Below are 19,757 nucleotides of genomic sequence, written 5' to 3'. Positions count from 1 at the left end.
CTTGGGGCTGGTGCATGGGGATGACCCAGAGAGATGTTATGGGGAGGGAGGTGGGAGGGGGGTTCATGTTTGGGAGCGCATATAAGAATGAAAGATTTTAAAATTTAAAAAATAAAAACTAAAAAAAAAAAAAAAAGCAGAGACAAAAAAATAAATAAATAAATCTCAATAGATCTAAGAACAGTAACAACAACAACAAAAAAAGAAATTTATTGAAAAAAAAAAAATCAGCCTGAAAGTGGACTCACACAGTTCAAAACCATGTTGTTCAAGGGTCGATCGTATAGGTAGGTCCCTTATTTATATTCTCTGCAATTTCTGTTGGAGTTTCAACACTTTGTCATCAATTTGCATGAACAGTTTATGTACTTTTCTTTTCCCCCAAATACCTACTGGTTCAATGACTGGCCTTTTTGTTGCATTTCATAACCATATCATGGTAAAATAAAACAAGTACAGAAATAGCTCATAAAACAAATGTATGGCTTAAAGAATTACTGCAAGGCAAACACCTGTGAACCGCTAACCAGTCAAGAAATAGAGTGTTACCAGCCCCTCCCTGCTCTGTCTATTCCAATGTTAGTTAATTTCTCTCAATTTCTTTATAACTCTTTCCTCATTTCTTTTTAAATGTTAAGTATTTTCTCATTTTTTAGGTCTCATAAGGTGCTTTTACATTTGTTTGCTTTTATGCTCCTTCCAGTTTATTTCTAAGATTAAATTCTAATTATTTCCTTCACTGTCACTTCAGCTTTCATTTTTTGCGATTCTAATTTATGGCATTCTTTCAGGTGTCGTGTCATTTTCTTAATGAATTTTAGCTCATTTTGAAATAGAATTTTATCTTTTTTTTGTGGGCATGTGTTTCTGATGTGCTCTCATTGCTCAAGTGGCTATTATATTTTTTTTTACAATAAAATTTTGTAATAAAAAATTATAGAATTTTGTAGCCAATTTGATTTGAAATTACCCAAATTTTTAGAAGGAGGTGTAGCTCTCCTTTTTTCATTTTTATGTAGAACTCAAATATATGGTAGCTTGCTTTCTGGGATTCCAGGCCCTGCTTCCCTGCTCCACTTTTATTCTGGTTTTCTCTGTGTTTAATCGCTATTGTCCCAGAGCTGCTCAAATCTGATTCTAATCTCAGGATGCCCTCCACACCCACCCCCAGCCTGGAAGGAAGCACTAGTTGGGAGAATCCACAGGGGTTACCTGCTCCCTGCAGACCTCACGTGGGCCACCTGCATGCACCTGCTCTTGGCAAAACCCCTCCCGATTTCAGTTTCTGTTCTCCAATTGGCCTCCTGAGCTTTCCAATGAATAGCCATTCCCTTCTTCAGAGGATCTTCCCCACTCAGGGATCAAACCCCTGTCTCCCGCATTGCAGACAGATCCTCTACCATCTCAGCCACCAGGAAAGCCCTTATCCAGTGAATACCTGCTGCTTATTTGGAAGCTCTCTTGGTCTCGAGTCTGTCAAACAGCCCAGATGCTTCCTTCTGCTTACATCTGATTCTGGTGGTTTGTCCTGCTATCTTTTGGGGTTTACAGGGACATTTTATGAGCTAATTCTGTAGTAAATGATGTCCAAGGTGTTTAATTTTGCTATAGAGGTGGTGTGTGTGTTTTACTAGGGACTCAGATTAAAAAACAATGCTGCTTCTGCTGTTACCTTCTTTAAAATCTGTTTGCCTTTTATTTCTGAAAACAGAAGAGTAATTTTTCTCATTTTATTCATTTTTAATTGGAGGATAATTGCTTTACAATATTGTGCTGGTTTCTGCCATACATCAACATGAAACAGTCACAGGTATACATATGTCCCCTCACTCTTAAACCTCCCTCCCGCCTCCCACCTCATCCCAGCCCTCTAGGTTGTCACAGAGCACCAGGTTTGAGCTCCCTGCATCATATTGCAAATTCCCACTGGCTATCTGTTTTACATATGGCAGAGTCTGTTTTTCAAAGCTACTCTCTCAATTCATCACACCTTCTCCTTCCCCAACTGTGTCCACAAGTCTTGGAAACAGGAAAGTATTTAAATAATACTTCCATTACTTACTTTATCAACATACTCCTTTAGTAATTTTTAATGAGCCAAGCCTTCCCTCCCGAGAGACCTAGAGAGCAGATGACCACGTATCTCTTCTAATCTGTGCTTCTTTTCCACTGCAGTACCTGTGAAGGATATACTTACCACATTGCCTAGCAAATAGTAAATGCTCAATCAATTTTATCATTTCTAGAACTTATGAGGCAATGCAATATAAAATGTATTTTTTTCCCTAAATGGCCCATTTCAGAATACCATGTATAAAAGTATGTCACTGCACACTGTTTTTTGATACTTTTATCATCTATAAAGTTCTTCTATATTCTGGAGCCTATTATTGGGCTAATGCATATGACTCTATTGATCTGTTAATTTTTGTACGAAGTAATTTCAGTTACTATAGCTTAATATCTATCAATACCTGGTAAGGCAATAGGCTTGGTGAGAGATAGCTGGTGGCTTGGGCCTGAGTGGTAGTAGTAAACTGATGAGAGATGGTAGGATTTGTGACATATTCTCAATATAGAATGATAGGAAGATGTGTCGGCAGACAGGTAGAAATGCCAGGATTTGTTACAAGAAAGATGAGCCAAAGATGACTTTGATAATTTAGCTTGACCATTAACTGGGACCATTTACTGAAACGGAGAACACTAGACCACTCAGTTCAGTTCAGTCACTCAGTCGTGTCCGACTCTTTGCAACCCCATGAACCGCAGCAAGCCAGGCCTCCCTGTCCATCACCAACTCCTGGAGTTCACCCAAACCCATGCCCATTGAGTCAGTGATGCCATCGAACCATCTCATCCTCTGTTGTCCCCTTCTCCTCCTGCCCTCAGTCTTTCCCAGCATCAGGGTCTTTTCCAATGAGTCACCTCTCCGTATCAGGTGGCCAAAGGATTGGAGTTTCAGCTTCCAATAAACACCCAGGACTGATCTCCTTTAGGATGGACTGGTTGGATCTCCTTGCAGTCCAAGGGACTCTCAAGAGTCTTCTCCAACACCACAGTTCAAAAGCATCAATTCTTCGGCACTCAGCTTTCTTTCTAGTCCAACTCTCACATCCATACATGACCACTGGAAAAACCATAGCCTTGACTAGACAGACCTTTGTTGGCAAAGTAATGTCTCTGCTTTTTAATATGCAGTCTAGGTTGGTCATAACTTCCCTTCCAAAGAGTAAGCATCTTTTAATTTCATGGCTGCAATCACCATCTGCAGTGATTTTGGAGCCCAGAAAAATAAAGTCAGCCACTATTTCCACTGTTTCCCCATCTATTTGCCACAAAGTGATGGGACCGGATGCCAGACCACTAGAGGAAGTTTTGTTTTTTTTCAGGGGTTGGGGTGGGTGGGAGTCAGAAAGTTTTCTTTGGGCCATTTTAAGGTAAGATGTTTATGAGACATCCAAATGCAGATGTTGAGTAGATATGACTCTTCAGTGCAGGGGAGCTGTGAAGGTTTATAGCTCATAGTAAAAATGCTCGATTAACGAGATCCCTAAGGAGAGGGTAAACAGAGAAGAAGCCTGAGAATTGAGCTCTGGGGACTGTGTCCTGGAGCAGTCCAACACTGGAAGCCAATTAATTGTCTCTCTTTTATTTCACAGTGAAAATACTGAAGGACTTTTATTTTGAATGTAGCTCTAGTCTTCTCTTATAATTTATGATGCAGTACTTTCATTTTCAAATGATTTAATTATAAACACAGACAAATCCAAATATCGCCAATAATCCAAAATAGAAAAACTAAGAGTTTAGTAAGGTCCATGGATTTTTAAAAAACCAATATATAGCAGTCAACTAGCAACAAACTATAAAATACAGTTTTTAAAATTTGTAAAACTATTAAAAAATAATAATAAATAAATCGTAAAATCTCCGTAGAGAAAATACTAAAAGTTTGTTTACAGATTGAAAAAAAGATCTAAATAAATAGAAAGCAATACCATATTTGTGGTTGATGATCCTAAAGAAGACAATTTTCCCTAACTGGTCATCAGATTCAAAACAGTTCAATAAAATCCCAGGCTTCCCTGGTGATTCAGACGCAAAGGATCCACCTGCCAGGGAGGAAGATGCAGGTTCAGTCCTGGGTCCGGGAAGATCCCATTTGCCACGGAGCAACAGACTGGGCCCCACAACTGCTGAGTCTGTGCTTTAGAGCCAGGGAACCACAACTACCGATGGCCTCGAGCTCTAGAGCCCATGCTCCGAAACAAGGGAGGCCACCACAATGAGAAGCAGCTCATGAACCAGAGCTAGAGAGCAGCCCCCCCTCGCTGTAACTAGAGAAAGCCTGCACAGCAACGAAGACCCGGCACAGCCATAAATGAATAAATAAAATTATTTTTTTTTAATCCCAGCAATATTTTGGACTTTATTTATTCTAAAAGTCATATGGGAGACCAAATGCACAAGAATAGCTACAGCATTTCCAAAGAAACAGGAGTAAGAAGAAGGGACCTTGCTCCACCCGCAAACATTTTTTGAAGTTATAGTAACCAAAACAGAGTTTTACTAACATAGGATTAGATAAGTTAACCAATGGAATAGAGAACCCAGAATCATATCCATCCATACATAAAAGTTCAATATATGAAATATATGGTAGATCATTGGAAGAAACAAAGAATTTGAAAATATGATTAACCACATGGGGAAAATAGGAAGTTGAATTCCTATCACATACTGTATAAATTAGGAATAGGAGAATCCTTCTGCTTTTGGGACAAAGAAGTTTTTTTTATAGGTGGAACCAAAAAGTACCACTGTAAGCAAATTGATACTTTTGACTTAAAATTAAAATTAAAAACTTCTGATCACCAAAGATACCGTGAATTTAAAAAATGTAAGTTACAAGTTGGAGAGAAAATCTGAAATACATACAAAAACAAAAGATGAGCACCTAGAGATATTTCCCAAAAATCATTGAGAAAAAGAAAAATAATCCAAACAGAAAGCCTGTTGTATTTTTTGCTTATCATGTTCCTTCTTGAGTTCAACATTGCTTCTTTCATTGTTTCCCTTCTGTTCAGGGAACCTTGTAATACATTCTTTTAGACCATCTACTGGCAACAAATTCTGTTTTTTTTTTCCCTTCATCTGGGAATGTCCTAATATCCTCTCCATTCCTGACCACAGGATTCTGGGTATAGGATGCATGATTCTGGGTTGGCAGTTCTCTCAGCCACTTCCTTCTGGCCTCTATGGTTACTGATAAGAAGTTGTTATTTGAAAGATTTCCCCCTATCAGTTATAGGTATCATGTTTCTATGGCCACTTTCTAATATTTTGTTGCTGTTGTCTTTAGTTTTTAGAAGTCTAATTATGCTATGACTTGATGAGGAGCTCTTTGGGCTTACCCTGTATGAGATTTGCTCAGCTTCCTGAACCTAGAGGTTCATGTCTCTTGCCAAGTGTGGGAAGTTCTCAACTATTTTTTGAGTACTTTTCCAGCCTACCCTCTTCTTTCTCTCCTAAGACTCCAATGACAAGAATGTACTATCTTTTGTTACAGTCCCACAGGTCTCTGAGACGATTCATTTTTTTCTATCCAATCTATTTTCTCTTTATTGTTCAGACTGGGTGATTTCCGCTGTTCTATATTGGGCTTCCCTGGTGGCTCAGACGGTAAAGCGTCTGCCTGCAATGCCGGAGACCCGGGTTCGATTCCTGGGTTGGGAAGATCCTCTGGAGAAGGAAATGGCAATCCACTCCAGCACTCTTGCCTGGAAAATCCCATGGATGGAGGAGCCTGGTGGGCTACAGTTCATGGGGTCGCAAAGAGTTGGACACGACTGAGCGACTTCATTATATTCCAGCTCATTAATTCCTGTCCCTTCCATTCTGCTGCTGAATCCACCTACTAAGCATTTTACTTTGGTTACTATATTTTGTTAAGCATTAATACTTACAAACCAATAGATTAATATTCTGTAGATTCTAAATTCTACAATAACGAAATGTAATTCCATTACTGTAATGTAGTCAGAATATATTTCAACTAAGAGAACACAATCATCACAGCAGTAACATAGCTGTAAGGTTCTTCCTTCCTTCCTTCCTTATTCACTCTCCCAATCAAGCATTATCTTTGGATATCTCACTGACTTCAAATTTAGAATATCTTTTAAAATAAACTTTTCACATTAGAAGACAGCACAGAACTGCTATTTCTTATACTCAAGAGGAATAATTTTTGAACTTTACTGTACATCAGAATCACCTGAAGACCCCATTGAACTAAAACAAAAATTACTGGGCCCCCTCACAGTTTGTGATTCAGTAGGTCTGGGGTAGGGCCCAAGAATCTGCATTTCTAACACGCAAGTCTGAGGATCACATTGAGGAACACAGTTCAGTGATTTAGAGAGAACAAAGACAGTGATAATATAGTGAATAAAACAGATGATTAACCTTCTTTAATTCAATTCTACAATTTAGTTTTATACCCTTTATTAAATATGGAAATATCTAATTTCTAACAATTTGTACTTTAAGCACAAATCAGACAGAAGTTCATCAGTTAGTAAAATTAGATAGCTCTGTAAATGATTTGTTAGGTGTTATGTTTGGCAATCATTATTAAAGGGAAAGAAAGCTGCAGAAAAGAACCTCTCTCCAATACCAGTCTCGTTTTATTATTACTTTTTGAGGCTCCTCTACAGTTTCTCTTCCTCTTCACCAGGCTTACCCTTTCCTATCCCTTCCCACATACCTTTCTCAACCTGGCTATAAACACCCACTATTAGATACAAACAGGCTCATTCACATATAAATTAACTTATTCACTCACAGAGCATATATACACATTTTTATACCCACTCATTTTTATTAATATCACGCTGAGGTGGAAGAGAGAAATTTTAGTTAGTAAGAGAACTGGATTTTGGCAAAGATTGAGAGTGGGGAGATTCTTACATAAGAGAAATCGTAATGCCAAAGCCGAGAGGATTAGAGGATGAGGTTAGAACCAGAGGCCCAGATGGAATTTATTTTTAGTTTGGAAGGTAACTTGGGCTGAAGAGTAGTGCAGAATGCTAACGTACTATGTTAATGGGACTTGAGTCACAAAGAAAGGCAGAGTCCTTTGCTCACATTAGTGAATGAAAGCCAAACTACAGGATGTGACATTCAGCTATTAGGAAAGGAAGGATAACAGCTCACAGCTGCTCTCATGTCCCTGAATATCAAGGCATTGTTTCCAGAGACAGGCTTCCAGCCTGCTCTCGCAGATGGTTATTAAAACCTAACTCAAAAGAGAAAATCAATAACGGTGGTGAAGAAGGATTAATTAAATCTCAAACTGATATTATAAATAGAACAGCAAATCTTGTTCTATCATCTACAGCTTTCTCTGCAATACAGGATATCATAATACACAGGAAAAAGTCACAATATACACTTATCAGTGAACCTGTCCTTTAGGTTTCATTCAGCCAATACATGGGAACACTCTGTGCTAAACTGATAAGCAGTAATCATTTTCCCTTTCTTTTAATATACCGTTGCCAATTTTAGTTGGTTGCTTAGAAACATTAAGTAAAATACTTGATGCCATGTGAGAAGAGTAAGGGTTATGGTGGGGGTTGGTAGTGTATTTTTAAAAATGTGAGGATCATAATATAACCACATATAAGGGCATGAGATTATTAGCCAAAATTTACCAGCTCACTGTTTTGAAGAAGCTATCATGGGCTGACTCTGGCTGGAGACCAGTAATATGTAGCTTTCCACGGCCCCATCACCGAGGTGATGACTGACACTGTAAACTGGCCACATGGTTAGGAGACTGAAGGCAGCTTCTAGTCAGTCAGCACAGGTAACAAGAACAGCATCGAAAGCAACAGGAGTCTCTATGCAGGTTAGGCATTCAATAAGAGAACCGGGTCTCCGATCCTTATCCCCCTGTTGCAGGAAAGCAAACAATGATGTACCGGCGTGCTGCTGGTGACACACTGATGCAAAACGCTATACCCTAAATTATCCCAAATAATTTGCAAGTAAGTAAGTAATAAGTAATGGAAAAAGCACCAGTCTTGGAAACAAAAGCCGAGGTCCTGTTGCTGGCTGGGTTACTAACTTTCATAACCTTAGACAAATCATTCAAACTCCTTGGGTCTTGGGTGTGATCTTATAAAATGAAAGAGATGGCCTAAGCTGATCATTCCCAAGGATCCTAAGAAGAACTCCAAGGGCCACCTCAGGGGAATGGTGCTGTGTCCACTCAGGGAAACTAAGCTTTTCTCAGCTTAATACACTGATGCTCTAAGAAAGATTGTTTTTCAAAAGGTGTTTACTCTGAAAATTTAAAAAAAAAAAAAAGGTTTGAAAAGCACTGGTTCAATAATTTCTAATTCCCATCTCTAAAACTTTTAAGAACAAAATGGATAGGACTTATAAACCAACTGAAAAGGTAAAAATTCTCTATTATAGAACATAATGTAATGACCTATAAAAGAAAAAATTGAAGGAGCTTGGAAATTTAACATTCATATGTCATCTAAACACCTGATTTTAGTTATAAGTTTCTGTCTTACAACAGGGTAAAGGAGAAAGTTCTGAAATAAGCCTCGAAAGACCTGTCCCCCCCGCCCCCCGGATATACACCTTATGTTCACATGATGTGGTAGTTCTAAAATAGGTCCATAAATTCTTTGATATTCCTCCCATCAAAGGATGGAGTCTAATTCTCCCTTTGAATATAGCCCAGACTTAGGGGCTCCCTGCTGATGAAAAATGTGGCAGAAGTGACGCTGTATGACATTACAGAATAAAGCCAATCTTTCTATCATGTATAAAGACAAGTGGCAAAAATGAAGCCTAAATTTACATGGAAGTATGGAGAAGGCAATGGCACCCCACTCCAGTACTCTTGCCTGGAAAATCCCATGGACGGAGGAGCCTGGAAAGCTGCAGTCCATGGGGTCGCTGAGGGTCGGACACGACTGAGCGACTTCACTTTCACTTTTCACTTTCATGCATTGGAGAAGGAAATGGCAACCCACTCCAGTGTTCTTGCCTGGAGAATCCCAGGGACGGGGGAGCCTGATGGGTTGCCGTCTATGGGGTCGCACAGAGTCAGACATGACTGAAGCGACTTAGCAGCAGCAGCAGCAGCAGGAGGTAGTAAACCATGAAATGTCAAAAACAAAACTCAACAAGGATCAAACAAGATCAGTATCTTGGAAAACTAACCCTTTAAATAAAAAACCTCAGGTGTAGCAGATATTCTGCCACTCATAATGCCCCATTTCCTCAGTCTATAGACGAGCTAATGAAGGGCCATCAGGTCTAGGTTTAATGTCTAAGGTCCCAAATGACAAGTCATTGCCTGGTAGCTCATCTGGTAAAGCATCCGCCTGCAATGCACGAAACCCTGGTTTGATTCCTGGGTCAGGAAGATCCCCTGGAGAAGAACATGGCAATCCACTCCAGTATTCTTGCTTGGAGAATCCTCATGCACAGAGGAGTCTGGCAGGCTACGGTCCACGGTGTCGCAAAAAGTTGGACACAACTGAACAGCCAAGCACAGCAATAGCAAACTCAAAGACACAGTTCATACTTAATATCCTAATTGACCACGTGCGAGTGCTGGGCAGGTAATAAGTGAGTTACAACTTGAAGGCTCCCTCTACTGGTTCAGTACTCTGCACTGCTTCTGACTACTTCAGTAGTGGCAAGCCGTGGAAACAGGGAGAGACCAGAGTGAGTTAGTCATAACAGGTGGTGTTTACATCTTTGTCTATAGGATGACTTTTCTGAACATTTGGCAGAAAATAAAATTGAAGGCAGGAGAGAGAAAAGAAGAAAGACGGGGAAAAGAACCCACTCTGACTCAGAGAGTCATCAGAGCCAAATAAAAGTGACATATTCATTGGTGTTCGGAGATGTACTTTCTTACTAAGTTCAACAGTGTGTGTGTTTGTAAAGCTTCAGCAGAAGCATACATAAAACGTTCTTTTTTTGGGTCTAGTCATAAAAATATTCAAAAGTGAAGTTGCTCAGTCATGTCCGACTCTTTGCGACCCCATCGACTGTAGCCTACCACGCTCCTCCATCCATGGGATTTTCCAGGCAAGAGTATTGGAGTGGGTTGCCATTTCCTTCTCCAGAGGATCTTCCCAACCCAGGGATCGAACCCGGGTCTCCTTCATTGTGGGCAGACGCTTTACCATTTGAGCCACCCAGGCTGCTTGTAAAATACTCAAAAGCTCTTTTTATACAAGGTTACCTCTAATAGCATAAATGTCTTACCCTGGACATACATTAGAGAACTGTAGCTGAGACAGATTTCAGGATGAACTGGCCAGAAACCCAGAAAAAGTTCTTCGCACATATTTCCTCAAATTATTTGTTGAGTAAAGACTCTGAGTACCATGGACACTGGATCCTGGGGATATACAGAAACTGTAAATGAGTTTACTCCTGAACCCAACAATTTCACTTCTAAGAATATCCTACAGATAAGCCGCAGGGGAACAAGCGGTACATGTTCAGAGCCATTCACGCAAGAGACAAAATAAACAATTTATTGATTTTAATAGCATCTTGGTAAGTCCAATATAAAGGAACATAAAAAAAGAGTAAGGAAGCTCTTTATGCACTGATACAGAAAGATATCCAGGATACATTAACAACAACAGAAATAACAAGTGCTAGGTAATATGTAGGCAGTTACTTTTTGAGATAAAGTGGAAAATCGGCATGTATATTTATATTTGCTTTCATTTGCATAAAAACACAGGCAAGAATACAAAAGTGAAAGTGAGACATCTAAAACACACCTATCTTTATAATTTTGATTTTTGAAACACATAAGTGTGCTGGCCATTCAAAAAATTAACTATAATTTTAAAAATTAGATGAGCCCTTTCCCTCTCCCCACAAAAAAAGCTTAAAGAGTTTACAGACTGGTCAAGAGACAGATGAATCAATAATTCAGTGCAGCAAGGTACTCTTAAGTTCTTGACAGATAAATCGCTCCCACAGGCGTGGTTAAGAAAAAGTAGGTCCAAGGGGAGTCACTCTGACCTAGAAAAGGATCTTGGAGATTTAGCCCCAAATCAATTCATTCTCCCAGGAATCCTGGAGATGCGGTCACCTGAGCCCCTGAAAGTGAAAGCGAAGTCGCTCAGTCATGTCCAACTCTTTGCGACCCCATGGACTGTACCCTACCAGGATCCTCTGTCCACCAGGATCCTCCATTCAAGGGATTTTCCAGGCAAGAGTACTGGAGTGGGTTGCCATTTCCTTCTCCAGGGGATCCTCCCGACCCAGGAATTGAACCTGGGTTTCCTGCATTGGAGGCAGACGCTTTGCCGTCTGAGCCACCAGGGAAGTACTTGGAGATACTTTTTTTAAGGCAGAAATCTTACAGCAGCTATTGTGAGCCCTTTTCTCTCCCCAGATGCCAAGTCCTGTGCTGGGTTTCTTCTCACAGTGCATTTCCCTGTCTGCCTCTAAAACTGCTCTGGGAGAGGCTGTGAAAACTCTGTGGCACCCACCTGCACACAGCTCACAGCACCCCACCACTCACAGACCCAGCACCCTCTGAGCTGAGACCACTCTGTCCTTCCCTGGGCTCCTGGAGCAGCACGGAACATGGGACACACTTCTCCAGGTAAAGACCACACAGTTCACTGTGGCACCTCATGGTTCATCTAGAGCCAACTCAGAAAGCGGACTGAGCGGGGAGAGGCCCAGCGCCCCTGGGCGCCGTCAGGGTTCATATCAGCTTTTCCTGAAATAACCGAGAGTGCAAAGGCATTTGAAAAGGCATGGAGAGGAATTACTTCCCTTCTTTCAGAGATGGCCTGTGCTGTTTAAAGATGTCTTAAAATAATCTGACAGGAGCATAATCACGGTAGAAAAGAAGGTACAAAAGAGTAAGAGAGGACGTAGCGCTCACCCTGTCCCCCGTTACTTGCCACTTATATTGTTTCTCTGAAGATGTATCATCCCCGGCAGCTGTTATAGTAGGTAAAACTCCCACACTGCTCTGATCTTTAAAAGGACAGCCAACTCGAAAGGCATACCTAGTCACGTGATCCGCAGGGAAGCGAGGCATCCCTGGGCTGTTAGGTAAACCCACGCTGGGCTTTTGCAGCTTCTCTAATACCACTTGAAGATCAGACGGGGAGACAAGCTGTTAAGAGAATACCCAGCATGGGTCCCACGAGAGAGAGGAAACTGGAATAACTGCCAAGAATGAGGCATCTTTGAGGAAACAATCTTATTGGCAAGAGAGGCTTTGCAAAAGATCAAGGAATTATAAACATGCTTACATTTGGAAGACTTGGTCTAACTTCCCACTCAATAAAAGAGTTCTTTTGCAGCAGCCCTGACATATGAACTTCATGTCACGCCTGAATTCAAGCGGCACCCAGACAGAACGGTTACGAGAAGTCAGCGCCAGCAGTTCCAACACAGAAAAGGAAGTCCGCTAAGAGGTCTATTCCCGCAGGGTGATATAAAGATATATATACACTCCAAGATCATGGTGGGGCTGAGTGCAGATTCCATGAGAATGGAACAGACGAGAGGGCCAAGTGGTGGGAGCCCAGATATGTGGACCATATTCCGAATCAATACATGCACCCAGGGAGGAGGCAGGCAGGTGTGGGCACCAAGCTGGCAAGCGGGGTTCAGAGGTCAAGATAGTAGTGGTATAGAAAGAATGGAATAGAGGAATCAGTGGGAATCAAAAGCAAAGGAATTTGAACAAACAGTCCAAAGAAAGTCATGGCTATGCGTTGCTTCTTTTTGACTCCCTGTCATTCTCCTTAGCAGGTAATTCAGTGTTTATAAGGTTCCTAACCCTCTGTTGTGGGCTGAACTGTGTCTGCCAAATAGATATGGTGAGGTCCTAACCCCCCGGGAGCTGTTAATGTGACTTTGTTTGGAAATAAGGTCTTTGCAGATATAATCCAATTAAGATGAGGTCGTATTGGATTGGGGTGGGCCCTAATCCAGTGACTGATGCCTTTGCAAGAAGAGAGAAACCCGGGCACAGAAAGATACACAGGGGAGAAGGCCACGTGAAGACAGAGGCAGAGGTCAGCACGAAGACACGTGCAAGTCAAGGCGTATCAAGAATTGCTGACAAGCGGCAGAAGGTACGAGAGAGGAGCGGGACAGTTTCTTCCTCAGAACCTTCTAAATGAACCAGTGCAGCCAACACTTGGGTTTTAGACCCCTAGCCCCCAGAACCAGGAGAGAATGAATTTCTGTTGCTGTAAGCCACCATGTATGTGGTGCTTTGTTACAGCAGCCTTAGAAGACTAACACGTTTTCCAAGAAGATGACTGAATTCAGGGCAAGAGCGAGCGAGTTTCCTGCTTGCTTCTCCTACCTCCTCCCTTCCTTCAAGTCCACAGTCTGAGCAAGAAGTGCCCTTCTCTCCTTGCTGGAGCCAACCCCTGAAACCTTCTGCCTCTTCCTCGAGCCTATCCTTTCACCACTGCTCTGTTCTCTGTGCATTTTATTAGCTTGCGTTTCTACTGAAACTTCACCCTCTCCCTGCCTCACATCTTTTTGTTTGATCACACTATCCTGCAAGATTCCACTGTTCTTTCTTCGTTTCAGTTCAAGCTACTCTAAAGGCTGTCTACACTGCCCCTAGATCCTTACTGTTAGAGGTGAAGTGAAGTTGCTCAGTCACGTCCGACTCTTTGCGACCCCACAGATTGTAGCCTACCAGGCTCCTCCATCCATGGGATTTTCCAGGCAAGAGTACTGGAGTGGGTTGCCATTTCCTTCTCTAGAGGATCTTCCCAACCCAGGGATCGAACCTGGGTCTCCCACATTGTAGGCAGATGCTTTACCGTCTGAGCCACCAGGGAAGCCTCCTTACTGTTAACCTATACCTTACTGTTAACCTATACCTTAATTTTTTACAACCTGAATTCTCCTGCTAACTATCCTACTGAAATGGTTCTCAGAGTCACCAAAAAGCACACTGACCAACAAATCCTTAGCTCTGCCTCAGCACTCACTCATCTTGTGCTCTCTCAACAGTGGCACCACTGACTAAATCCTCTCCTTCAAATTCTCTTTTCCCTTGAATTTTCAAGTCAGGGCACAACCTGGTTCTTTGACTTCCTTCAGGGCTTATTTCCTTTTACCAGCTCTCCTTTTAAACTCACTTTTCCTTTTCTGTCTCTTTCATTAGTTATAAAAATTCACACAGGGCAAGGCACTTACAACTCCCTGTGGCTTAAGTTTCCCTACCCTTGGCCTGGGAAAATAATTCCAATCTTAGGCTGGAGGCTCGGATGGTAAAAAACCTGCTGACAGTGCAGGAGACCTGGGTTCGATCCCTGGGTCAGGAAGATCCCCTGGAGAAGGGAATGTCTACCCACTCCAGTATTCTTGCCTAGAGAATTTCAAGAACAGAAGAGCCTGGTGGGCTACAGTCCATGGGGTCGCAAACAGTCAGACGTGACTGACTGACTGATACATAAGAGGCTGCTGCAGGACCTACATGTGTCTGTGTATGTTCAGTGCTGAGACCTGCGTCCAACATGCAAGAGGCACGCAGTAAAGCTGCTGGCGTGGCTCCTGTTGTTACTGCTTGAGTGCACCCACTTTCCCATCCCAAGCTGTCTCTTGTTTCACTCCATGCAATAAATACTTGCTAAGACCCCCTGATGGACAAGGGAACTGCCCTTAGGCTCTGCAGGGGTTACAAAGGTATTTATTCCCTCATGAAACATACAGTCTAGGAGATTAAAGTACACAAATGATACTACGCAAGATTGAGACTAAAATAGGTAAGAAAAAAGAAACACCTATATTGTAAGAAGGGAAGAATGACAACGGTTAGGGAGAATCAGCAAGGGTTCAGTAAAAAGGCAGCACTGAAGAACAGACAGGATCTGCCAGCTGGAGAGGAGGGAAGAGTGCATTCCGAGGCAGCGGGAACAAACTGCAAAAACTCTGCAGTGAGCAGGTATGAGGCATCCAGGAGAGCAGATGAAATGTAAGTTGTATGGAGGAGAAAGGAGGGCGATCACGTTGAAAAGCTGTCATATTATGAACATCCTTGCGTGTCAAGGTAAAAAATTTGTATTTAATTTTGGAAGCTTTAGGGAGTATTAGAGATGATGTAATTAGAGTTGTGTGATTAATGTCATATGATTAATCAGACAAGAGAAACAAGTCAATCAGGAGTTTCCTCTATCTGTCAGAACAAGAGTTTTGTTGTCAGAAAATGTGGGATCGAACTGCAGGTCTGTCACTTAGCAGCCTGACCATGGCCAAGTCACTTACCCTGTCTGAGCTCCTGTTTTTACTTATTAAATGTATGTTATAAGCAGAGATTTAAGAGGGCCTCAGGATTCTCAGCCACCTGGTGGATCACATTTCATGACCAAAGGGAGTGTGCAGACCTAATTAAGATTACTAACTGTGTTGTTGTTCAGTCACTAAGTCATGTTTGACTCTGCGACCCCAAGAAGTACAGCACACCAGGCTTTCCTGTCCTTCACTATCTCCTGGAGTTTGCTCAAACTTAACGTCCATTGAGTCAGTGATGTCATCCAACCATCTGATGCTCTGTTGCCCCTCAGGTGGCCAAAGACTTGGAGCTTCAGGTTCAGCAGAAGTCCTTCAGTGAATATTCAAAGTTGATTTCCTGTAGGATGGACTGGTTTGATCTCCCTGCTGTCCAAGAGATGCTCAAGAGTCTTTTCCAGCACCACAGTTCAAAAGCATCAATTCTTCAGTGCTCAGCCTTCTTTAGGGTCCAACTCTCACATCCATAGATGACTACTGGAAAAACCACAGCTTTGACAATACAGACCTTTGTTGGCAAAGTGACGTCTCTGCTTTTTAATACACTGTCTAGGTTTGTCATAGCATTTCTTCCACAGAGCAAGTGTCTTTTAATTTCATGGCTGCAACCACCAACTCCAGTGATTTTGGGAGCCCAAGAATATAAAATCTGTCATTATTTCCACTTTTTCCCCTCCTATTTGCCATGAGGTGATGGGACCAGATGCCGTGATCTTAGCGTTTTGAATGTTGAGTTTTAAACCAGATTTTTCACTCTCCTCATTCGCTTTCATCAAGAGGCTCTTTAGTTTTTCTTCACTCTCTCCCATTAAAATGGTATCATCTACATATGTGATGTTGTTGATATTTCTCCCGACAATCTTGATTCCAGCTTGTGATTAATCCAGCCCAGCATGTCACACGATGCACTCTGCATATAAGTCATATTATCAGGGTGACAATATATGGCCTTGATGTACTCCTTTCCCCATTTAGAGCCAGTCCATTGCTTCATGTCTGGTTCTAACTGTTGCATCTTGTCCTGCATACAGGCTTCTCAGGAAACAGGTAAGGTGGTTTGGTATTCCTATCTCTTTGAGACTTTTCCAGTTTGTTGTGATCCACACAGTCAAAGGCTTTAGTGTAATCAATGAAGCAGGACTAGATGATTTGTTTGAATTCCCTTGCTTTTTCCTATGATCCAACAGATGCTGGCAATTTGATCTCTGGTTCCTCTGTCTTTTCCTAATCCAGGGAGATTCATCCAGGAAGGCAAAACCTTATAACATGAGACCTTTACAAGCAGAGGGTTTTCTCCCATTGGTTGCAGAAGACAAAGTCAGAGACACTGAAAGCATGAACGGGATTTGACACAAGGGATCCTCCTGCCAGCCCTGAAAAAGAAGGCTGGGAGACAGCCAGGGAGCCCGTGAGCAGCCTCTGGGAGCCCGTGAGCAGCCCTGGGTGACAGTCAGTGAGGAGATGGGACCTCAGTGTTATAACTGCAAATAAGTTCTGCCAGCAACCTGAAGATTCTTGCCCAGAATCCAGCCCAGCCTCCACGCTGAGACCGTGAGTAGAAAACTCAGCCACACTCACCAAGATCTGACTTAAAAGAGCTGTGAGCTAATACGTGGTGGTATTTTTAAGTCATTGTTATTGTTGTTTAGTCGCTAAGTCATGTCCAACTCTTTTGCAACCCCATGGACTGGACTGTAGCCCTCCAGGCTCCTCTGTCCATGGGATTTCCCAGGCAAGAATCCTGGAGTGGGTTGCCACTTTCTTCTCCAAGGCATCTTTCTGACCCAGGGATTGAAGCTGGGTCTCCTGCACTGGCAGGCAGACTCTTTACCGTTGAGTCATGAAGGAAGTACCCTTTTGAGTCTTTTGGTTTGTGATAATTTGTTAAGCATCAACAGAAAACTACATCGTAGCAAATTTAGTATATATTTTATGTGATTGCTATGATGCTCAAAAAAAAAATCATATGAAAGTTTCCCTTAAATCATAAATATTACTCAAATAAGTTACAGTTACTATCTAGCTAAGGTCTAAAATAGAAATCATCTCTCTCAATTTCTCTCCCCCATCGAATAGGCTCACTTTCTTTATTTCTATAATTTTATCTATAATGGAATCACAATTATAAATTTGTTTTGTTGTGGGACTGTGACATATGAGCACTGGTGCCTCCTTAGAGTAAGACTGAGGTGGTGAAATGTTTGTGTGTATATATATAAATGAAAGAAGAACGCAGTTATCAGGGACAAAGGTTGATAAATGAGATAATATAAATACTAACTGGTAAGAGTGCAGAATAGGTCTAGCAATCCCTTGGAGTGTCAACAGAAAATATGTCCAAGAATAATTTCTGCCATGTGCAGCTTATCAGTTCAGTTTAGCTCAGTCGCTCAGTTGTGTCTGACTCTTTGTGACCCCATGGACTGTAGCTTATGGGCACAGGCAATTTAGCAGGAACAAGGTCCTTAAACATTTTGAGGTTTGTTTTGTTTTGTTCAGGTGTGAGGGACATTTAAACCTTTGCCGATTTGTTTCGTTACAGGGTAAGGGGCGCTTAAAATTGTGCAAGTAATGTATGATTCCTGTGATTAAAAAATATATAGAGTTATATAAAGAAACAGAACATATTAGTAATATCCAGCCAACCCTACTTTTCTGAGGAAACCACAGACAGGTTGGTGGTCATCCTTCCATACCTCTGTATCTGCTCAAAGAAGCCTAAAAGGATTACCCACACTTAAAAAAACTGGAGTCATACTCTACCAACTAATGTGTAACTTGCATTTTTCATTTGACAATGTATTGTATTTCTCCTAGAAAATTTATACACGTCATATTTCTCTTAATGGATGCATGGTATTTATAATATGGATTATCACAATTTAGTCAACCAGTTTATTCAGATAGCTTTCAAATATATCTACTGTAAACATTCTTTCCATGTATCTTTCAACACATATTATTTCCTTAGAATAAATTCCTAGAAATGGAATACTGGGTCAGTAAGTATATGAATATGTTAAAATTTGAATATATGTCAAATAATTTGCTCTCCAAAAAAGCTGTATCAATTTCTAAGCCTTCTACGCAATAAAAGTGCCAATTTTCACACTCCACAGACAAGACCACAGATACATATGCCTTTTTTCTCTGCCACTAGGTAGGGAGATGTTAACTTCTTGTTTTAATCTGTACTTCTTTAATACTAGTGAGACTGAGCCTCCTTTCACATGTGTATTAATTGTTCATATTTCCTTTTTGGATTGGTCTGTTCATACCCTTTACCTTTTTTTTCCCCCCCTCCTGGAATGTTCATTTTTCTGATCTATTAATGATCTCTATGACACAAGAATTTATTTTTCACTGACTATGACATCTTAGTTTATGATCTTACAAAATTTCTACAGAAGTTTTAAATTTTCTTATCCTGCAAACATTGATTTTGTTTGTTTGTTTTATGGCTGTTGGCGTTGTCATCGTGCCAAAAATTTACTATAAAAACAACTTCCTGTGCTTTCTTCTAGTACGTTTGTAGTTTTAAAAAATCTAAAGTTACTATTTTCCAAAAGTTGGAAAGTTTCCATAAATCTATTTTTTAAAGTAATTTAGCATCCTGTATATACAATATGTTTTACTGATCCATTTCCACCTATTTGACTATCTCGGTAGTATCGCTGGTGCAGCTTTATAATATATGTTACGACAAAGGAATGGGCTCCTTCGCTACTTTTTCTTATATCCTCTTCTTTATTCATATAGATCAAATAGAGCATGCATCATTTTCTTAAGTTTTCTCCCAAAAACACTGTTGAAAAATTCATCAAATGTTAGAGAACAAATTGGTGTAGCTGATATCTCTACGATATTTCAGATTTCCCATCAAAATCCTCTTTTAGTCTTTTGATCAAACTTTACAGGTTTACTTTGTATAGGTTTTACGCACTTTCCCTTTGGTTTATTTCTAAATATTTCATATATTTTCCATCAAGTCTTCTAATTGGTTAGTGCTCAAATAAAGGAAATCTACTTAATTTTTATATATTTTTATTGTGTCAGGCTCCCTAACCAAACTTTCTTATTCATGAATTTTATGTATCATTCTCTTACTCTAGGTAAGTGAAAGTGAAGTCGCTCAGTCATGCCTTAGCGTCGTGTCTTAGCGACCCCATGGACTGCAGCCTACCCGGCTCCTCCATCCATGGGATTTTCCAGGCAAGAGTACTGGAGTGGGTTGCCATTGCCTTCTCCGTAAATATAATGATTTTGCTCCTTTCTATAAATATTTATAGAGCTTTTTTAAAAATTGTATTGACTAACCAGACCTAGCAGAACAATGCTGAATAATTAAAATCTACTTAAAAAATTTTTTTTAATTTTATGTTGGAGCATAGCCAGTTAACAATATT

General features: G+C 40.9%; 1 protein-coding gene across 2 annotated transcripts in view; it reads right to left on the bottom strand.

The window, feature by feature from the left end:
* Window positions 1–19,757, bottom strand: part of HECTD2 (HECT domain E3 ubiquitin protein ligase 2) — a 72,888-nt gene that overhangs the window by 33,979 nt on the left and 19,152 nt on the right. Inside the window, exon 2 of one of the 2 annotated variants that reach the window (XM_060404612.1) lies at window positions 10,312–10,447. The exons of the other annotated variant lie outside the window; for it this stretch is intronic. Within the exon in view, the coding sequence (XP_060260595.1) occupies window positions 10,312–10,393 (82 nt within the window). The 5' untranslated portion in view covers window positions 10,394–10,447. The remainder of the gene's footprint in view (window positions 1–10,311; window positions 10,448–19,757) is intronic. 2 annotated transcript variants of the gene reach the window in all.

Source organism: Ovis aries, chromosome 22 (genome assembly GCF_016772045.2).
Source record: "Ovis aries strain OAR_USU_Benz2616 breed Rambouillet chromosome 22, ARS-UI_Ramb_v3.0, whole genome shotgun sequence".
In the NCBI taxonomy this organism is placed as follows: Eukaryota; Metazoa; Chordata; class Mammalia; order Artiodactyla; family Bovidae; genus Ovis; species Ovis aries.
Note: the sequence above shows the minus strand (reverse complement) of the source record. Positions and strands in the feature narration are given on the sequence as shown.